Source organism: Neophocaena asiaeorientalis, unplaced genomic scaffold (genome assembly GCF_003031525.2).
Source record: "Neophocaena asiaeorientalis asiaeorientalis breed wild unplaced genomic scaffold, Neophocaena_asiaeorientalis_V1.1 scaffold258, whole genome shotgun sequence".
NCBI lineage: Eukaryota > Metazoa > Chordata > Mammalia > Artiodactyla > Phocoenidae > Neophocaena > Neophocaena asiaeorientalis.
The window spans coordinates 1,895,686-1,917,167 of record NW_020172591.1 but is presented as its reverse complement, the minus strand read 5'-3'; the positions used below and the strand labels follow the sequence as shown (position 1 = coordinate 1,917,167).

The 21,482-nt window shown below is 36.5% G+C and overlaps 1 protein-coding gene across 1 annotated transcript in view; it reads right to left on the bottom strand.

Moving 5' to 3' along the window:
- The window catches only part of PARD3B (par-3 family cell polarity regulator beta), a 1,021,377-nt gene that overhangs the window by 876,731 nt on the left and 123,164 nt on the right, over positions 1–21,482 (bottom strand). The window contains exon 2 of the mRNA XM_024738381.1: positions 12,879–12,980. Within this exon, the coding sequence (XP_024594149.1) occupies positions 12,879–12,980 (102 nt within the window). The remainder of the gene's footprint in view (positions 1–12,878; positions 12,981–21,482) is intronic.

Below are 21,482 nucleotides of genomic sequence, written 5' to 3'. Positions count from 1 at the left end.
GAAAAAAAAAAAAAAAAAAAAAAAAAGAATGATCATGATTTAAATGTCAATAGAAAGACCACTGTTTTTATACTACATGGATATGAAATGCATTGACTATATCACACAAAAAAAATATTCCCAATGTCCATGCTCTGAGCACTCTCACTGCCTTAGTGACAGAAAAAAATCCCCATTTGGCCCCATTTAGGGGCTCAGGACACCTTGGCAGTCTCTGCGCTGCCCTTGCTACACAAAGGTACCTCTTTTAAACCTGGGTAAGGGAAAGGAGGAGATGAACCACACATCAGGTCAAGGCCCCCATCTCTCTCCAGATGATTTGAGAAAACTATGATAAATACCAAAGGTCTTCACGGCTTAGGGGAAGCTGGAGTATCACCCACCTTATTGTCTCATGCCATTGGAGAATTACTTAGATTTCTATACTGCACCCCAAGTTCTGGCAAATTTCTTAAACTGCCTGAGTTTTGTTTTTTAATTTGTTTGCTTTAAATATTTGCTTCAGTTTCTTGATGTAAATATTGTATCTAGTTAAAGAGAAATCCCAATATTTCAAGATTAGCACCAAATGTTTATTCCATGTTGTTAAAATAAAAATTAGGAAGACTAGATCAAGAAAAGATTCCTGGGAAAGACAGCCTTTGTGTTCCTCTGTAAGACACACAATCGACTTAACTACTTAAGTTTTAAGTATCTAAGAAAGCCAAAACCTGAACTCTGCCTGATTTCCTTATCCCTAAAATATTAGCTGTGCATATATACTTTTTGAAAGAATTAGTAAAGTGAGAATTATAGGAAACATAAAACTAATAGTTTAATATCATGAATTATTTCCTTCTAGGAAAAATGTAAACAACTATCATGGGTAATAAAGAATTTAAAGTAAGAAAATATAATTCTCACTAACTGGAAAAATTCCCAATTAATATCGCCGATTCAATCAAAGTCAGGCAAACCAACTAATTGAAATATACATTTTAACCTTAGGGGTTTAATTCTTTCACCAACAATTCAAAAAATTCTGAAAGGAAGAAACCAAATAACTTGGCATAACTATGAAATAAATTAAGACAACTTTTCAAATTCAACATATATAGAACTAAAAGAGGGAAGAACAAATACACCCCAACCAAGCAGGAATAAAAAAGTGTAAAAATGGAGCGCAAACTCCTATAATTGTGGGTAACAACTGGGAAACTTTAATCTGTGAGTCACAGAAAAATGCAACTGAAACAAGCTTGAATATAAGGTAATAAACGGCTCAAGTAATTGGGTGTCCCAATTAGGATGGACTTCAGAGTTGACTAAATCCACTGGCTCAGAGGCCATGTCCCTGAGACCCCCTGGGTGTTGGCTCTCCTCCCATGATGGTTTCTACCTCATGCTGGAAGCTGCAGGATTGCAGTGGTTCCAAGCCTCAGAATAGGACAGAATTCAGAGGAAACTTCTCCCACGTGATAAAAAGAGCTTTCCCAGTAGGCCTCAGCTTACCTCTCCTTGAGCATCTTTGGCCCAAACAGAATCACATCACCATTCTCAAAGTACAGTTGACCTTTGAAGAACAAGAGTTTGAACTGTGCTGGTCCACTTACACGTGTTTTTTCCCCCTAGTAAATGTACAGAGAACTTACCTGAACCACAGTTGGTTGAATCCTTAGATGTGGAACCACAGACACAGAGGCCAACTATGGGACTTGAGAACTGATGGATTTTGGTGGTGGGTCCTGGAATCAACCCCCCACAGATACGGAGGGATGACTGTAATCACTGGTACAGGGAACTGGATCACAGATGAAGGCCCACAAGACTCACCCTGAGAGGTGGGTGGTCATATGCAAGAAAACCATGTGAGGAAGAGACAGACCTAAACAGAACTGGAGTTGCCCTAGGAAGGAGAGAGTAGGAATGGATGCTGGGTAAGCAGACAACACTGCACGATAATCAGCTACATAGGCCGACCCCGTATTTCTAGATTGAAACACATGCCTCATAGGCTCATAGTTGGCCTGTAGATGGTCTAAAACTCCAAACCTAAAAGAATTCCTGGCAAATGTTTGCTCAACTGTTGCTTATATAGTCTCAATGGCCAAAAGTCCCTGCTTTATAAAGCAGCACACACTTCACTGAGGAACTATTTGTTATATTGAGCTGAAATATATTTCCTTAAAACTTCTTTGGCCCAACTTCTTGGGACAGCAATAAGTGAATTTATTCCTTCTTTTCTATGATCACCCAGATATCTGAGGACAGTCAGCAGGCTCCCTTCAATCGTCAAGCGCATCCAGGTTCTGCAACATGAGGTAATTCCAATAAATCACCCCAGAGCTTTGTAAAATTTGTATTTAAAGAATGGGCTACTTAGAACACCACATGATATCATGTTAGGTTCATTTCAAACTTATACACAGTGGCTACACTCAGCTAGCCATCTAGAAAATCAAGTTCTCACCCTGTTATCAATTACGGACTATTAGATTCTTCAACTTTTTGTCTATATACAGCTGCATATTTCGCATTGGTGAGCTATGAGAACCATCTCAAATGATGTTATCTTGCAGTCTTTCTGGTCTGCTTATGGTTAAGAATTATGTAAATATGTGTGTTTCACTTGTAACGTATTTTGAATTGAGATTAATCAAGATATTAAATACGAACAGGCTTCTGTGCTATTTTCCTCCTCTGATTAAAGTCTGCACAAGGAGGCTTTCTTCTTTATTGCTAAGGAAATGTCACTTGATCCTTCAAAATTGATTCATAACATCAAAAGAAGGGAAGCTAAAAAGAGAACTTAAAGCAGCAAATATAAAGTTCAGTAATTCTGCCGAAACTCTGAGTGAAGCTTCAATATTCATGATGGGGAAGTGCGCTTCATCTTTAAACAGAAAAATATATACTTATAGGACTTTAAAAAGCTTCAATTAAAAAATTTAAGGAAATTAAACATCCTTATTTACTAAAAATTTATCTGTAGACCTAAGTCATCTGTAAATGTAAATGTAATTTGAACAAGTACCTCAATACAAGTGCTATAAACATTAATGTGATTTCAAGAGCAGCCCCCCAGAAGTCCATTACAATGTAGCCGATTAATAAGATACAGTGAGTTTGAGCGCCTGGAAATAGAAGAACCAGCAAGGTAAAAGGTTAACTAAGAGTTTGGTACAGAGCTATTCCCATGAAACTGCTGAATAGATAATATCTCTTGGTGAAAATACCAAGGAGCTAAATAGTTGCTTAAGCTTCATGGGCCACTTGTCAGTACTAAGCATATATCCCTGTTGACCCGTTTCATTTTGTTTCTTAAATCATGAGATTCCAGGTATTCAGGTGTTTTTCCTTCCATAGCTTTATCTTATTTCTTGAGATCTCTTACCCTAAAACAGAGACACCCCACCTCCTTCAAAGAGGCACCTAGATCCTTTCCATTTTAAGAAACCTGTTAATCATTAAGAACTAAGTAGTGAACACACACATTCAAATGTTATCAAGGTTCCAGAATCGCGGAAGGTGTGGGAAACTCATTATACTGTAGTTTATGCCTTCCTTGTGTGTTACTTGGAAGCTCTGATATCTTTGTTTCCCACCCATTAAATTTCTAAGGGTAAATTCAATCTTCCTCCTTTTAGTTACCTGTCTCTCCCTGTTATTCTCACCTCTGTCCTCTTTCCTAGTGAAAGAGGTCCCTTCCCCCTCATTGAACACCTCACTGGATGACAAGAAGAGACGACTGTTCTCTTTTCCCATAACCAGCCTCCTTCTCCTTCCAAACTTCTCTCCCATTCCTCTCCTCTGGCTCACTGTTCTTACATCATGGCAAGTCCCTCCTGGACTACAAGTAAACATTTGCTTAAATACCTCCGGACAGCTGCTACAGTGAATAAGGGCGTAAGTGCTATATTCGCTTGGTATAACATACTTCAAAGTGTTACCAGGTACTTAATTTCATTTGATCCTCCTACCAACCGTGTGTGGTTGGTGGGACAGCAGTAGGTGATTTTTAAAATGAGAAAAGTGAGGTTGAAAGAGGTTAGAGTAATAATATGAAAAGCCTGGACTCCAAATGCCAAAGCCCCAAGCTCTCCCACATAACACTGTAGAATATTGTTTTAGTAAAGCTGATCTCAGCTAGATACTCAGGGGACGCAACCTGATTAAATCGATACACACTTACCTATTGATGATGTGGTGCTCAATCAGTACTCAGAGGCCTCTATCATTTTTCAAAGAGGATGTTTTATAACTTAAGTAGCTTTGTATTTGGTGTAATTTCAGGTACCTTAATGAGATTGCCATTTGTACGTTATATAATCAAAAACAGACGTATTTAAAAAATAATAATAATGGTCACATAACTCTTGGGCATAGATACACCTACACAAACAGCCTCAAAAGAAGCTATTGCAAGAGAGAACACTAGTAGAACTGGGTCCCATAACATATGGCTAGAGGCATGCTGTAAAGAAAGAAATGCTCATTGATTTTTTTTTTAGAAATACATTTTTAGCTCTAAGGAAAGGATTATTATAATCTCTAGTTTTATTGCCTTTTTCCCTCCAAATTTGAAGTTTTACACATATGTCAAAAATTTTCTTATGTTTTACTTTTGACTGTACTCAAATGCCTAGCTAAATTAACAGCACTATCAAGCTTGATAATTTCTTTCTAACCCCAGTGAAAGCTTTGCACCACAGATGTGCACAGCAAACAAGCACACTCAGATCAAGTATACACACTCCCCACACACACACATCTGCACACAGATTCTCTCTCTCATTCACTCACACACACACTACTGTTGCCAACCAAGAAAGTTGCAGAAGGCACCAGGTCATCACCTGGAGTGGACACAGCCATCACCTGGCTTACTTGGCTTTCAGTTACTCTCTCCCAACACCATTTGTCTTTGCCATAATAAGGTCACAAAGGCATTGATTCCAAAGTGCTCCTCTGGGATTGAAACATGCCTACAAACTGCATCCTAATAGAACATTTAAAAGACACAACATAGTTTGGTGGAAGAAAAAAGATGGACAATTAAACCTTCAATTCCAGTTATAACTATCACTAACTGAAATCAAATATGTTTATTAAACACCAAACCACAGGTAAGAAGTCCAGGTGTTAAATATTTGAAAAGACTGTCCCAATCCTAAAGGAGTATACAAGACATTTGGAGAGACAAAACTGAGACTTAAGAAGTTAAACCATAATAAAATTCTTCAGAATTTCAAGATGGTAATGGATAAATGTTACTAGGCAATAATATATTTTTTAAAAGACTGCTCAATGATTTCTATAAAATCACAGGGTGACAGAGAGTTCATTCAGAATTAGGACAGTCTGCAAACAAACTAGAAAAAAATACAATTTGACCTGGATCTTGAAAGATTGCTAAGAACTGAGCAGCAGGAATACAGTCTTTACATGTATAAAGAATTTTATAATTTCCACTGTATTTTCACATACAACTTCTCAACCTTAACAAAGACACTGTGGAAAAAATTATCATTAATCACTCATTTCATCAATAACTCGTTTCATTTAGAGCAGTTAAATGACTTGTTCAAGACCTGAAAACATTTATACATACACTTATTCACTCAGTTCAGTTATGAGGTACCAGGCACCTGGAACAACAGCAGTGAACAAAACCCAAGACCCTCTCCTCGTGGAGCTTCCATTCTATAACATACAGAATAACTGTTGGACAAGCAGGGCGTAGGGCAAGGACACTCCAGACCAGTGGAACATTAAGCAAGCCATGGAGCAAGAAAGCACGTGGTACCTAAGACACTAGTCAGTACAGTAGTTTCTTTCTTGTTGAGATTTGAGACGGTTGAGTTTGAGGAAGATAGTTTGGAGGGATTCTGAGGCCTCTGAATACAATGTATGGCCATGAGCTTTAGCCTTGCTTTAGTATACACTGGAAGGAATGGTATCACTTAAGCAATACTTTAAGAATAATGTAATCTACATTAATAACAGTAGTAATATGTTCATTATAATAGCACCTAACACTTATTGATGACCCACTACAAGCCAGGTACCCGTCTAAACACTTCATGTATTAACCTGTAAAATTAGTACTATTTTAGCTCCAAGTGCCCATGAGGAAACTAAGGACAAGAAGATTAAGTAAGTTGCCCAAAGCCAACAGATAGCAGAGCCAAGAGATGAACTGACTCTGCCTGTCCAGAATCCGAACTCTCAGCCACTCTGTGTCCCAGTGCACCCGTGGCAAAGAATAGTTGAGGGGTGTAGAGGGAGAGAAAAGTCTACAAATTCCTTATCAACTAAGTAACTCGGCCTGAGACTTTTAGATTTCAATGTGGTAGCTGCAGACGTGCAAAGAGAGGAACATGAATCACGTTAAAAGAATAAACTGGATTAAATATTTTTTAAGTAACTGCAAGTTCAAGCCTGGAAGACTAGGAAACGATGCTCTTATTGACAGGAATAAGGAAGTGAGTGGAGGACACCAACTTGGAGCAGGAAATTGAGCAGTTTTGATCCGAGCCAGATGTTATCAGGATCCCAGGGAGGAAATGCAGAACTGGACTCAGGAAAGAAAACAGCTGGAAATATGGAGCCCTGTAAACTATTCTTGGTTCAGATATTTCTCCTTTGCAAGATGATGGGGTTAGGGTACATGACTGCTGAGGTCTCTTCTGGTTCTATAATTCTGTAATTTTGTAATTCTATAAGCAGAGAGTACTCTTTAAAAGTTTAAGATGGAATTTCTTGGTCAAGATAATCCTTTCGGACTTCTGCACTTATTTCTGAAACATTCTCCGAACTTCCTCCCAAATATGCTTTCAAAACTTCAACAACTGTGAGCCAAAGAAAAACAACCCCAAAATACCATATTCTGATTTGTTAAAAATCAAGGGCTTGAAATAGGTGTTACTCCTTGAAATGGGATTTTAACAGGCAAAATTAGGATTGAAAAATGAAGTAATTAATACAGGACTTTTCTTTTAAGGAGTCTAATTTAGAATCCCCTATCCCCAGAAAAACACAATACATCTCAAATTGTTCAACTACATACTGAAAAAGTCATATACTTTATTACCACTAGCCAATAACCTTGCAACCAGTGAACAGGAAGACGGGAAGAAGTCTAAACAAAAACTGAGTTTTTTACAAATGCAAAGATTTTGCTTTAGCCCTTCTAAAACTTACAAAAGCATATGTAATCATCAGTATGGTTGGTGACCATGAAGAAATGACAACCACTAGTTGAAATATAAACCCTGGTTGTACTATCCACGACTGTGTCTGTGGGTTGTACTAAAAATACAGTAAAAATACATCATCAGGAAGTATGTCCTGTGAGCTGGTTTCTAGATAGCCGGGGACTCCACAAGAGGGCAACAGAGTGTTCTCAGAAAACAATGTGGGCTTAAGGACTGAGTGTCTGGTTTTAGGTCACTAGTTCACTGTGCAAACCAGTCTACAGTTCAAAACCACATTGGGTCCCTGAATGCTTCTTGTACTATCAAACAATATGTCCTGATAAAAGCATTCTCATTTTAAAATTACTCATATTGGCACTTTCAGTTCTCAAATATTAATCTAAATGTTTTATCATCATATCTTCCTATAAAACTATTAAACAATGTAATAACATTTGAACAAATTTAAGGTTTTTTAAAAAGTTAAAATGTACTATAAAATAGTTTGATATTTTAGTATTTAAATTTTAAACATTTAATGGTTAGATCATATTTAAACATTTAACGGTTAAATCAAAACACACAGGTAAAAACTGCACTTCTTATTATTGATGTAACAGTTAACATTTGAGTGCTTAACTATATACCATACTGGACTTAAAAGTTTTTATAGTTTATGTAGTTTTCCTACACTGACCCTGTAAAACTAACTTATGGCCATTTTACAAATGGGTAAATCAAGAGGGAAGAAACATGCCCAAGCACACATAACTAATAAGGGATAAAGCTGAACTGAAACTGTAATATCTGAGGACCAGATTTCACAGGTGACCCAGGGGGCCAACCCGCCCTCGCTGGAGTCCAGGAAAACCACTGGCACCTCTCCAAAATGAACCCCTATGATAGTCAAAGATAGAAACATTCTCCCTATGCACTTTACCACATAATTTTACTTTCTTATATTTAATAAAACCATGGCAGTAATCCAGTTTACATAATAGAAGTTATACATTGCCATATTTCAGTATTGTATTGCAATTGTGTTCTACAACCAACTCAAGAAATAATAAAGACAATTAACTAGGAAAACAATCATTAAACAAGTTCAATACTCAGAGGTTCTCATACTCGAAAAATATGAGTGAACATTAAGCGTTGCAGTGGCTCATTAAGCATCAGTCTCCAGATTTCTTAGGGCTTTTACACATTGCAACGAGAAACTGATCAGTATTACACAGCTCTTGGGTATGGCATTGAAATGACTGCCACACAAGAAAGACAATAGCCTAACTACCAAAATGTTTAACATCCAGGGCCCCAAAGAGTGAAGGCTCACCCAATAAATTAAGAATCAATTTGTGATAGATTTCGGAAGGAATGCAAAGAGCAATCAACTGATCTGAAGTATATTTCCCTTGTCCTACAGGATATTAAAAGCTGAGTTAGTATTAAACTTGAGAAGACCATCATCACTTTAAAAGTTTAAAATAGGATAAGGGACAGTGTATTACCGTCCTATTGCTGCTATAACAAATCACCTCAAACTTATTGAATTCAAACAAGGCAAATTTATCTTACAGTTCTGGAGGTGAGAAGTCTGAAATGGCTCTCATTGGGCTAAAATCAAGGTGTCAGCAGGGCTGTGCTCTGAGTACAGGACAAGCTGTTCCCTTGCCTTTTCCAGCTTCCAGAAGCTGCCTACATTCTTTGGCTGCATTTTCAAAGCCAGCATTGTCCAGTTGATACTTTCTCACACTGTATGTCTCTAACCCTGACTCCCCCGCCTTCCTCTTTTATTTATAAGGATCCTTGTGTTTACATGTAAATATTCCAAGATAATCTCCTCATTTTAAGGTCTTTCACTTACTTACATCTTCAAAGACCCTTTGCTGTGTAATATAGATACTCACAGGTTCTGAGCATTAGGATGTCTAATGTCTAATTAGAACATCTTTGGGGGCCCTCCCTACCGCAAATAGCACAGAATATAGTGTCCTGCATATAGTGCACGCTATATATGTGAAACCGCACGTAACGGTTAGACTCCAAATGTATTCTACTAGTCCATTTGGAATTAAACTGTACCTGTAATCCAGATCCTGGAAAAGGAGCTACGAAAGACAGCAACAGGGGTAGAACTGGCAGGGCTTTGCACTAAATTAGATGCAGGCTGCAGGCACAGAGAGCTGGAGTTAACCATGCATGCACGGCATACTAGTTCTGAATTAATTTTGTTATTCTCCATAGTCCTATTACATATCTTTTCTTAACTATGGTGGTAACAGTGTAAAAGCAAATTCATGCGTATTTATGATTGATGAATTTTCATAATTAGAAATCACACATACAGGGCTTCCCTGGTGGCGCAGTGGTTGAGAGTCCGCTTGCCGATGCAGGGGACACGGGTTCGTGCCCCGGTCCGGGAAGATCCCACGTGCCGCGGAGCAGCTGGGCCCCGTGAGCCATGGCCGCTGAGCCTGCGCGTTCGGAGCCTGTGCTCCGCAACGGGAGAGGCCACAACAGTGAGAGGCCCGCGTACCGCAAAAAAAAAAAAAAAGAAATCACATATACAAACACCAAACACACTGCCTTGGCATATTGTAGAAGAACAAAATAGAGTGTGAAAATTTAAATTCTAAGTTCCAGAGGCTGAATCTGCCACTTACTACCTGTGTGATCTTTGGCAACTGACTTTGAATTTCTGTGTTCTCAGAAATTAAAAATGGGGATCATACATAGTTGCTCTAAAGATATGTAAGTGCCAGAGACATTCTGGGCCACTGTCAGCATTCAATGAAATGTTAAGTCATTATTGGGTGAACTAAGTCAGTAGCCTTGAGCATCCAGAGAACAGACATGCATGTAAAGTTGTAAATTCCTAGTTATCCCATAGAACTTGAAGCAGACTGATACATAAACCTGAAGAAACTTGAGAATGACGGTCACAGAAAGTTTTAGCACCACATTTTGCACAAATACTAGTTATCATAAGATGCAAAATGCCAAAGCTGCTCCAGTAATATTTTGGCAAAATACAGGCTAGAAATAGTGCAACATGGCAAAAACTTGTTTCTCCTGTGAAGGGGCTCTAATGGGAAATCAAGTTAAAATAAAAACCTGCCCAAAGAGACACTGCATATGCATTATGCACTGTGTTGGCCAAAGGAATAACAGAAGACCACTTGCAGCACCAGAAATTTTGAGAGTCATTTCTTTAGAAAATCAATTAAATCTATTAGCCCCTTGTCTGATTTTTAAGTAGAATACCATCTAACTTCAGTCTCTACTGAAGTGTACTGGTTGGCTTTTTCATACACTACATAAGCGGCTTCAGCCTACGCTGGTTTCCGATTCTAAGTTTGTTTTTCCTGCCTCATCCTTTCCAGCTAGGCCTTCGGTGGTTCCTAATGGCGTTTCTCAACTGCAGTCAGTCTTTCCCAGAGCTGAGGTATGTGAGCTTTAGCACAAGGATTACGCACATTCACCCACGTCTCTTTGCACTTCCTTCTCCATATATTCTAAATGTAAGAGATGATTAGGTAACCACTTTGAAAAAGAGGAGAATTGTAGTTTTATCCAAGCTCAATACTATCTCAAAGGATCTTGGGAGAGTTTGAAATGTCACTAAATAACCACAAGCATCATATATAATTACTGCTTAATCTAAAATGACAAAAAGTTAAAAAGGCTGGCAGAAACTTCTTTCCACACTAGACAAATGGACTATAAGGAAATTAAGACTGCGGAGAGAATGTCAGAAAAAAATAAATAATGCTGTTTTTTTCACTTACGTTACCTAAAAAGATTAAAAATGGGAGTACAATTATTTCTGGCGTATCAAAAGTGTAAATTCTTACCAACTCTGCAGAACAAGACCAATTAGGCTTCATGTAGCTGTGTTAAAGCAGATTAAAGGAATGGGTAAACCTGTACCCAAACATCACTAATTCTTTGCTAGGATTTTAACTGATTATCTCACTTTTCTACCTTATTTAGTAATGGTGGTGAAGTCCTTTTCAAAAAGGTTATACATAATAAAGCTGTTTCTGTGTCTAGTAAATGAATTATGGTTACAAAGTACAATGCCAAGGTAGTTTAAAAATCCTTCTCTATAGGACAAATGATTTCCCTGGGCACTGTTCATGGAATCATCCGTTCTGGAATGAGCTCTTGGATGAGGCTGGGGCAAGACATTTTCTTCAGCCCCTTCTTAAACCTGCCACGTTTCAGCTTTTCATTTTAATACACTGGACTTCAGTGACATTGGAGATGGGAAGACCTTCTTCATTAATAAACAACCCAAATACCTAGAGTATTTCTAAGGAAGAAGGTAGCTGTAGAGAAGAAAAAAGTAAAAAAGGGAAAAACAGAAGTGAAAGTCCTCCTCGTGTTATGAAGGTAAATACAACATTATTTACCATGAGACCAAAAAATAAGAAGTGTGCGTCAAAATCACAAACAGCAAGAATCAACTGTAGAGAGGAAAGCTTTCTTTTTTGCTCTAACTCAAGTGTTCTTTGAGAATCGAGTTTGGATAAAATATTGTACCAGATATTATTAATACAAGGATCAAAAAGGAATTAATATCTCCCAGTCTGTGTCCTCTAGGAGCTTACAATCTATTTTGGGAGATAAGTTCCTTATGAAATGGCTAATTAAAATGCAAAGCAAATGAGAGTTGAATTCCAACAGAAAACAGGGAAAATAAATGTATAGAATGTCTGCAAAGACTAATGTAAATTTCAATGGTCCAAAAAGATCTTATGGGAAAGGAAAAATGCAAATTTTATCTAAGTTCAATAAAGCAGTTATTTATATTCCAATCCAGTTGATTAAAACACACAAATATCCCGACCCCACCGCCCCGAGATCACATAAAAATACGGAGAAACATGTTTACAGACTTAAATTAGCCTAGTACTAAGAGCCTAAGGATGCACAGCAGAAGAAACTTAGAAGCAAGGATCTTTCAGGGAAAGCTGCAGTTCGGTTCTAGAGAACACCTTAGCCATTTATCAGAGAGCCCAACACAGATGCAGTCAAAAACGATATATCTCAACAGCATAAGCCAGTGTATTGCATCTGAAGAGTTTAGTTTCACACCTTTTTCAGTTTAGCATCAGAAGATTAATGCCATTAAAACAAGGTAATTGCAATGGGATTATTCGCAAGTAAGTGGCAAAACATGTTCAAACTTTTTGAAATATTCAAGTCAGCGTATTTCACTGTAGCAATAAAAACAAAAACTACCACTCAAGATAGTTGCTTGCCAGCTACTTTAAGGAAAATCTTCACCACAGTTCTTCCCAAGACTTTGCTCTCCATTGTATACTCTCCTTTGAAACACATTCAAATCTCAGGCATTAAGTTGAATATTAATGGGCCAAGAATAAACTCCAGAGCCAACAATGACAATGAGAACTCCAACAGCTTCAGAGCCTGACACTAATTTACTGAGGCGTATCAGGAACTCTTGGGAATGAAGTATCTGCTAATTAGGCCACCATGAACAGACTCCCAAACCTTGACAAAGTTTTTCCCAGCATCTGATGATGAACTGTGATTTATGGGCTGTCTAGGTAAAACTCGAACAGATGGTCTCTTTTAACAATAATTGACACATGAGTTTGTTAAGGATCTCAATCTCTGGAAAAACATGTGGCTCTATAGAGGAAAACAAGAAACATTTTTAGAGTCATCTACCTTATCTTTGTCTTCAACGACATCTGCCAAGACATCATCTGGATCCAGGATTCCTCCATCTGTGTATTCTAAGTGATGAATCTTCACCCAGTACCCAGGATCCTGTGGTAGAATAACCAAGAAGTTTCATGACTAAAACTTTTTTTAAAACGTAAAATACATTTTAATTTTTAAAATAGACTCCTTAAAAATATGCTCTAGCAATAATAAAAGTTTTAAACACCTAAAACAAATGTTATCTGTTTATTGGGATAAATCTGTGGCATGTTTATCCTGTTTAACTTAAGTCAGTAAATCAATGTATACATATTTTATCAGTTTTCCTGGAAGATAAATTGCAATGGAAAAATAAATTGCCCCAGCCATTTGTAAAGCATATTCAAGGAATTTTGAATAACCTTCACTTTAGGTAATCCCAAGAATAATCTGGACAAAGAAAGATCTTCTCAAGGGTACTTTCTGAAATTGGGGATTAGAAATTCAAACAGATTCCTAAAGCTGTAGGAAAAAAATCATAAGGCAGAAATCTGTGATGGTAATAACTATCACCTCGGATATACAAATGCAATGAGAGGACCAACATCCTCTTCAACTCTTTTTATCTCTGTGCTGTGCACATATTCTCAACTCTAAGATTGGCAATGACATCTGGAACAAGAACTCCAGCATGGATTTCCAGTCCCTGAAGCACGGCAGCAACTAGAACAATGTTCACAGTCAAACAGGGGTGGAGGGTGGTAGGCATCGCTGAATTGGGGTAGTGATTTAGGAGATTTCCAAGTATTGCTTTTTAAAAATTGCTTAGGAGTGTAAAGCTTAAGGAAAGGAATTACTTTCTCAAAATTTGATATGTAGCTAGATACTCTGCTCTGATCCAGCTCAGTTACTTATATACTGCCTATTTCTGGAAAAGATATGAAAGTGATCCATTATGACAATAAGAACATGAATCAATGAATGAAGAAAAACATTAGTAGTTTTTACCAGAATACCCAAGCTATAATCAATTTGGTTCTGTGATGCTTAGAAAGTCCCTCAATGTGGGAAACTTTTGAGCTATGAGCACCCAGTATCCACTACAGGAATAGATACCAGTTTGTGAGAAGACATAACAGTTTTCCTGGGATAAAGCTCTGAACCTTTACTACATGAATCTTTGTAAAGGGTAAGCCCTAATATAACCCTCAGAATTCAATTGTAATTTTAGAAAAACTAATGGAAATGGTTGCTATTTAGCCTTCTCTGTAGCTGTCCCCCAGTAAAAGGCAAGGACATACTATTAAATAATAATTTTTAAATTTTTATTGTATTTATTTTTTTATACAGCAGGTTCTTATTAGGTATCCATTTTATACATATTAGTGTATATATGTCAATCCCAATCTCCCAATTCATCAATAATAATTCTTTTAAAGCAACTATTCGGAGGGCTACTGATATGCGGCTCAAGTACACAGCTTTTCAGTAATCAACTTGACAAAGTGATAGGCTTGAAACATCTGAAGGAATCCTCCTTAGGTAATCTTTCAACATTTCAAAATTAAGTTTTCTATAGAGCATCTAAAGAGCTCTAAGATTCCAAATAGAAAGAAAGGAATTTATTTTGTTTCTAATACTAGGCTTATAGGTGGAAACACTAATGATTTATTAGGAAATAGCCCAATTCTATTTTGCCCACATAGAGATCACAAAGATCTAAGCAGTGACTATACAACCAAGTAAGAAAAGCATCCATAGCTCTGATTCTTTAATCCAAGAGCTTTGCCAACACGAGGGTAATTGTGCTATAAAAGGTAAGCTAAGTACAACAGACTAGATTCTAAATAGTGAAGATACTCTGGTAGACAAAACACTGGAATATACAGAAAAGAGAGCAAAATAAAACTGCCCCCACAATCTTTGGGAATTATTACCTTTTTTAGTCTGGCCATGCTACAAGCAATGTACTTCTCCAAATCTATGCAGGACTTCTGGCTGAAACCTATAGAATATTGCATTTTTCCTTATAAAAAATTCTCCTTACATAGTGTTCCATTTCATTAATTTCCACTGAGTTGGGTTCTGATATATTATGGCTCTACAGATGAAATCTGTTGATTGTAAACATGTTTATAAAAGGTGATGTATTCTAAAGAGTGTGCTTTTTTATATTCAATTTTTAAAAATCAGACATCAAGTTGTCTGCTTTCTTCTCATACTGTTTGGAAAAGCAGATTTTATCACCTGAGACTAAGGTAAACCCCCAACGACTGCGGTATAAGGTATACCTCTCTTCCTGCCCAGAGAGATGAAAACCAAAGACTCAGATTTAAACTAGGGAAACTCAGGAAATAGCAGGGGACAGGATCTGATCAGTGGCAAAGGGAACAGCAGACAAGTGGCAGCAGGATGGGGTGTTAAGTCACATTGCATTCCTCCCTCACACACACTTGTAGGATCTAAGACCTGGAAAATCAGGCACAGGAGTTGAAACTAAGATATTTATCTCCAGTTTTGATTCAAAAGAGTACAGAACTTAAGTTTTACAAACTTATAATCAAGTGAAAAAGTAATCTGATACATTTTGGAATCATACATTCAAATTCAATCTGAAAAAAGATTTTAAGTGAGCTACATGGTGCCAGAACATAAGACGACTCTTTGCAATTTTAACTCTGTTCTACACTGGAATGTATAAAATGGCTTTATCAAAGGAAAGAGTAGGCCAATGACGAGCACGCATCTAACACTGAACAAAAACTGACAAGCTGTGTGAAAGCAGTCTCAGAGTTAATATTTCACACATCAAGAGAGGTATATCAACACAGTATGTACCAACTGTGATTTTGTCCCCATGGCGTTTTGGCCATGGTGCTACAGATCACTTTAACAAAGTATACACAATATTAGCAGCCAACAAGCCATCATAAGACCATAAATTTACCCTGACTACTTTATGCATGTAAAAATTTCAACCATTACATCAGTCAACACTTTGCATTTCATTTACTTGGTTTTATTACCACCATGAATAAAACTGATCAAACATGAAAAGATGTTCACATATATGTCTTCGTTCACCCAATTAATCACTTGGAAAAGTTTACTCTATTTTTCATAATAGTGACATTTAATCTACCTTTATATTGTACAAATATCTATAATATGCATAACTTTTAAATTATTTTGAAAATAAAGTATGTGTGCTATGCAATAAATCGTATTACTTACACTCCTAGATCATTTAAGTATTGAAAAATAACATAATATACATTATGCTTCCTCTACTTCTGATAGTATCTTATCCATTTTTTAAGTAATGCACAGTTAACTTAAACCCTACTGGAATTTGAAAACTAAAAATAGTCTACAAGGATGAATTGGAAAACGGAAAAAAAAAAAAAAGGTATGCACTATGGAAAGAAGACAGTTACAGGGTACTTTTAATGATCAATGTAGAAATTGTTCCAAACACGTATTGATATTAACAGCAACAAATATCTTTCACTGCGGGCAGATGACATAAAATTTGACCCCATACCCTAGAAAATGTATAGTACCCAAAGTTTCAAAGAATAGTAAACTTCCATCTGCAATGCGTAGAGGAGTAGACTGGAAAGCCAGATACTACAATGTTGTGACTACCAAGCACTGAGATTATGTCAATGATCAAGAGAGGGTTTCTCAGCAAAATGCCTCTGGTACAAGAGAAAAGTAGCCTGCGTGGCAGCAAGGTCCCAAAGTGAGGAGGAGAGTGCTGTGAAGGAAAAGCCAAAAGGTGGCAAAGGGCTGTGTTTATAGTGCTCAATAATGTAACTAGGTTCTTGGCGGCTTCACGTTTTCACAAGAAAAATCTTACCCACTGGAACATAAGAATAATTATAAAATGGAAGTTAACAGAAAATTAGAATTTTCCTTGTAGAATTTAACTTCATGAACTTGGTGGGATGTATCCATAAAATGAGATTTCACTATTTTCATCATTATCTTCATCATTATAGCAGACCATTTGTTTTAGTGCCTACTACAGTCCAGGTGCAATAGGTACTGCGTGTTTTATAGGGTTAACTCGTTTATCTTCCAACAGCCTCATCAAATAGTTATCAACCCATTTTACAGATGAGAAAAACAAGGCATGAGTAGGTGAACTAACTTACCGAAGGTCAAATGCTTCCTAGACAGCAGAGCCAAGGTGCATTTTTTAAACATAGAAAATCTTTTAGATTAAAGAACTTAACAAAAAGCACAATTACCCAAGCTGGGGATCAGATCCATTTCTATCTACTAAGTATACGGATCCACGCAAGTCGTCATTACTCTGGGCCTCTGTTGCTTCATCATTAGTGAACCTGGAGGCTCTATGGCCGTCTGCATAGGGCACCACACGGAGGTCAAAGTGTAGAGGACACAAAGGGGCAATAATGGAAGGCCCCAAAGCCTTTGTGTTAGTGTGTCCAGTGTTTCACAAGTGAGAGAAGCTTCAGAGCATAACTGCTCATAATCATGAAATCAAAGGTTTGGGAAGCAGTGGGGAAAAAAAGAGTAGAAAGGGAGCTTGAGGTGTCAGGTTGGATAGAGAATTATGAAGTTTTTAAGTTTATGCACATTTTAACTAACTACTTCTATCATAATCCTCTGGGGTTACTCTCCCTTCTACCCAAGACCAAAAGAGAACCAGATGCCCCAGAATGCACCCAGGAAACACAGCAGTCAGAGCAGGCCTGGAGACTATTGGGACAGGCAGAGAGCAGGAGTCTCTGAATAACCAACCACAGACAGTGTAGGGAAGAAGAGTTCCCAAAAATGATGCCTGAGCAAAACCTAGCAGAGCAGTACTGACACCTGAAAGGAAAGAATTAAGTCAGAAAGAGCAGTACTGACTACAGAGATTATTATGAGCTGGCCGTGACTTCAGAAAAGGCCTCCACCTTACTGAGATAGATCAAGCACAAACTTGAGAAAAGATTAGGAGGGGAATATGAGCTGATGCCACTTTAATCAAGTATGTTTCCAAAGAATCCAGGAGAACTAGAATGGGACCAAGGGTTTTTATGCTGGGCTGCAAGTAATAATACCTGGTGAATTCAACAACAGAACTATAAACTTCAATTTATATATAAAGTGAAGGAGAGTCAATCAATCTGTAAGTTCATTTCCAATTTTAAAAATCTATGATCCTACAAACAGAAACTTGACATTGCCATGCTAACATCAGATAGAGGAGACTTTAAGAAATATTACTAAAGGTAAAGAGGGACATTTCTTAATGATATAAGGATCAATCCAACTGGAAGAAAACAATTCTAAATCTGCACGTACACAACATAACTTTAATACATATACTGCAAAAATGGACAGATATTTAAAAAATACACAAATTCACAATCACAGTGGGAGACTTTTGATAGGAAATAAAAGTCAGTAAAATATAAATCATCTGAACAGCACAATTAACAAAGTAACCTCATCTATTTATATCACATATATACAAAACACTGTACCACAAAAGACTAGAAAACACATTCTTTCCAAGTACACATGGAATATATACCAAATTTCAGAAGTCTGGAATCATTCAGAATATGATGTCTGATCATAGTGGAATCAATTACAGAGAGAGCTCTCGAAAATGCCTGGCTGTTTGGAAATTAAGAAATAAAGTTATGAATAATACATAGATAAAAAATAAATGCAGCTAGAAAATAGTTCATAACTTAAAAATAATTAAAATAACAAAAAATGTGGGATGCAACTAAAGCAGTACCCAATGGAACAGTTATAGCCTTTACTGCACATATTAGCAAAACAGAAAAGCTAAAGTCAAGAAGCTAGAAAAGAACAGCAAAGACAGAAGGAAATAAAGAGCAAAATAATCAATGAGTTAATAAATATAAAACAAATATAAATCGAAGTTGGTTCTCTAAGTGCCTTAATAAAATTGATAAATACCTAGCAAGACTGATAAAGAAAAAAAGAGAAAACATAAATTTCCATTTTTAAGAAGGAAAAAGATAAACAATACCATCATAGATCTCACAGTAAGCTGATACTGCAAAAACTTTTAGACCTCTAAAATTGACAACTTATATAAAATAAACAAATTCTTTGAAAAATACAACTTGCCAAAACTGACAATAAAAAGAGAAAATATACATGGAAAACAGTACAGAGGTTCCTTAAAAAACTAAAAATAGAGCTACTATATGATCCAGCAATCCCACTCCTGGGCATATATCCAAAAAAGATGACTACTAATTCAAAAAGATGATACGTGTACCCCAATGTTCATAGCATCAGTATTTACAATAGCCAAGACATGGAAGCAACCTAAGTTTCTGCTGACAGATGAATGGACAAAAGAGATGTGGTATATATATACAATGGAATACTACTCAGCCATAAAAAAGAATGAAATATTGCCATATGCAGCAACAATGGATAACCCTAGAGATTATCATACTAAGTGAAATAAACCAGAGAAAGACAAATATATGATATCGCTTACATGTGGAATCTAAAAAATAATACAAATGAACTTATTTACAGGACAGAAATAGACTCACAGTCATAGAAAATAAACTTATGATTACCAAAGGGGAAAGTGGGAGGGGAGAGATAAAATAAGATTATGGGATCAACAGATACACACCATTATATATAAAATAGATAAACAAGGATTTACTGTACAGCACAGGAAACTATATTCAGTATCTTGTAGTAACCTATAATAGAAAAGAATCTGAAAAATGTATATATGTATAATTGAATCACGTTGCTGTATACCTGAAACTAACAGAATATTGTAAATCTACTTCAAGAAAAAATATATATAAATTAAAAACAATTTAAAAAATGAATCTATCTTAAAATATTCCCATAAAGAAAATATCAGGCTCATATTACTTCACAGATAAAATCTTCCTAATGTTTAAGGAAGAAATAGTGTCAATCTTATAAAATACTTCTGAAAACTAGAAAAAAGACTTTTCCCATCTCATTTTATGAGGACAGCATAACATTGATAACCAACACCTTACAAGGACATTACAAGAAAATTATAAAAATTTGCATATGGATACATATCCAAAGCTCTTAAATAAAACATTTGTAAATCAAATTCAGTGATGTTTATAAAGGATAATACATCATAACCAAGTGGGATTTATTCCAGTAATGCAAGAGTGGTTGCAAATCAAAACTCAACCAAGGTTATTCACCAAATTAATTGGGGAGAATAAGGATAAAAATTATATGATCACCACAATGAATGTAACACAAGCAGGTGAGAATATTTACCACCAATTCACAATACCTTCTTAGCAAACAAGGTGAACCTTTAACTAAACAAGGCAAGAAAAAAACTTAAGGGTAACAATTATAATAGCATCAAAAATATCAAATATTTAGGAATAAGTCTAACAAAAATGTGTAAAGCGTCTTATGCTAAAACACAAAATATTAGGAAAAATTAAAGAAGTGTTTCATGGATTGAAAGACTCAGAAGTGTGAAGATTTTGATCCTGCCCAAATTGATACGGTTAGGGTTAGGATTGTGAGGATTTGGGACACTCAGAATTCTCAGACCCTGACGATATAAGTATAAATTTATAGTTATTTTGGAAAATACTGGCAGTATCTGAACAACAGAACACTGCATAGAGCTGAACATAAACATCCACATAGCTTTGTAATTCCAGTCCCAGGTATGTATCCAGAAGAAATGAGTATATAGAATTACCAAAAGACACATAGTAGAACATTCATAGCAGGATTATTCCTAATACTTAAAAATCTGGAAATAACGCAAATATTCATCACCAGTAGAAGGGACAAATACCATATCCATGCAATGGAATACTAAACATCAACACGAATAAACAAACTACAATTTTACACAACAATATGGGTGAACCTCACAACACAACATTGATCAAAAAGAGACTAATACCAAAAGAATTACATACTATATAATTCCATGTATAATAAGCTCAAAAACAGGCTGTACTAATTCACAGTGTTAGAAGTCAGGAGACTGGTTACCCATGAAGAGGAGGAAGGGCAGTGAGTGAAAGATACACAAAGGGGCTTCTGGAGCAATATTCTATTTCTTGATGTGTATGCTGGCTACACTTATTTGTACACTTTTCTGTATTTGTGTTATACTTCTAAAACTTTACATAAAAATGAAGCTGTGACAAAGCGAGAGAGAGGCATGGACATATATACACTACCAAACATAAGGTAGATAGCTACTGGGAAGCGGCCGCATAGCACAGGGAGATCAGTTCGGTGCTTTGTGACCACCTGGAGGGGTGGGATAGGGAGGGTGGGAGGGAGGGAGATGCAAGAGGGGAGAGATATGGGAACATATGTATAACTGATTCACTTTGTTATAAAGCAGAAACTAACACACCATTGTAAAGCAATTATACCCCAATAAAGATGTTAAAAAAAAAAAAAAACTTTTTACTTCAAAAACTGATTTCTTTTTTCAAACTGAAATACCCAGTGGTTCCCTTCACACACGACATCTCTACAGATAAACAAATGCAGATCACTAAAAAGCTGTTTAGAACAAGTTTCCTTATAAGTAAAAGAACAAATCCTAAGGCAAATAAATGTAGG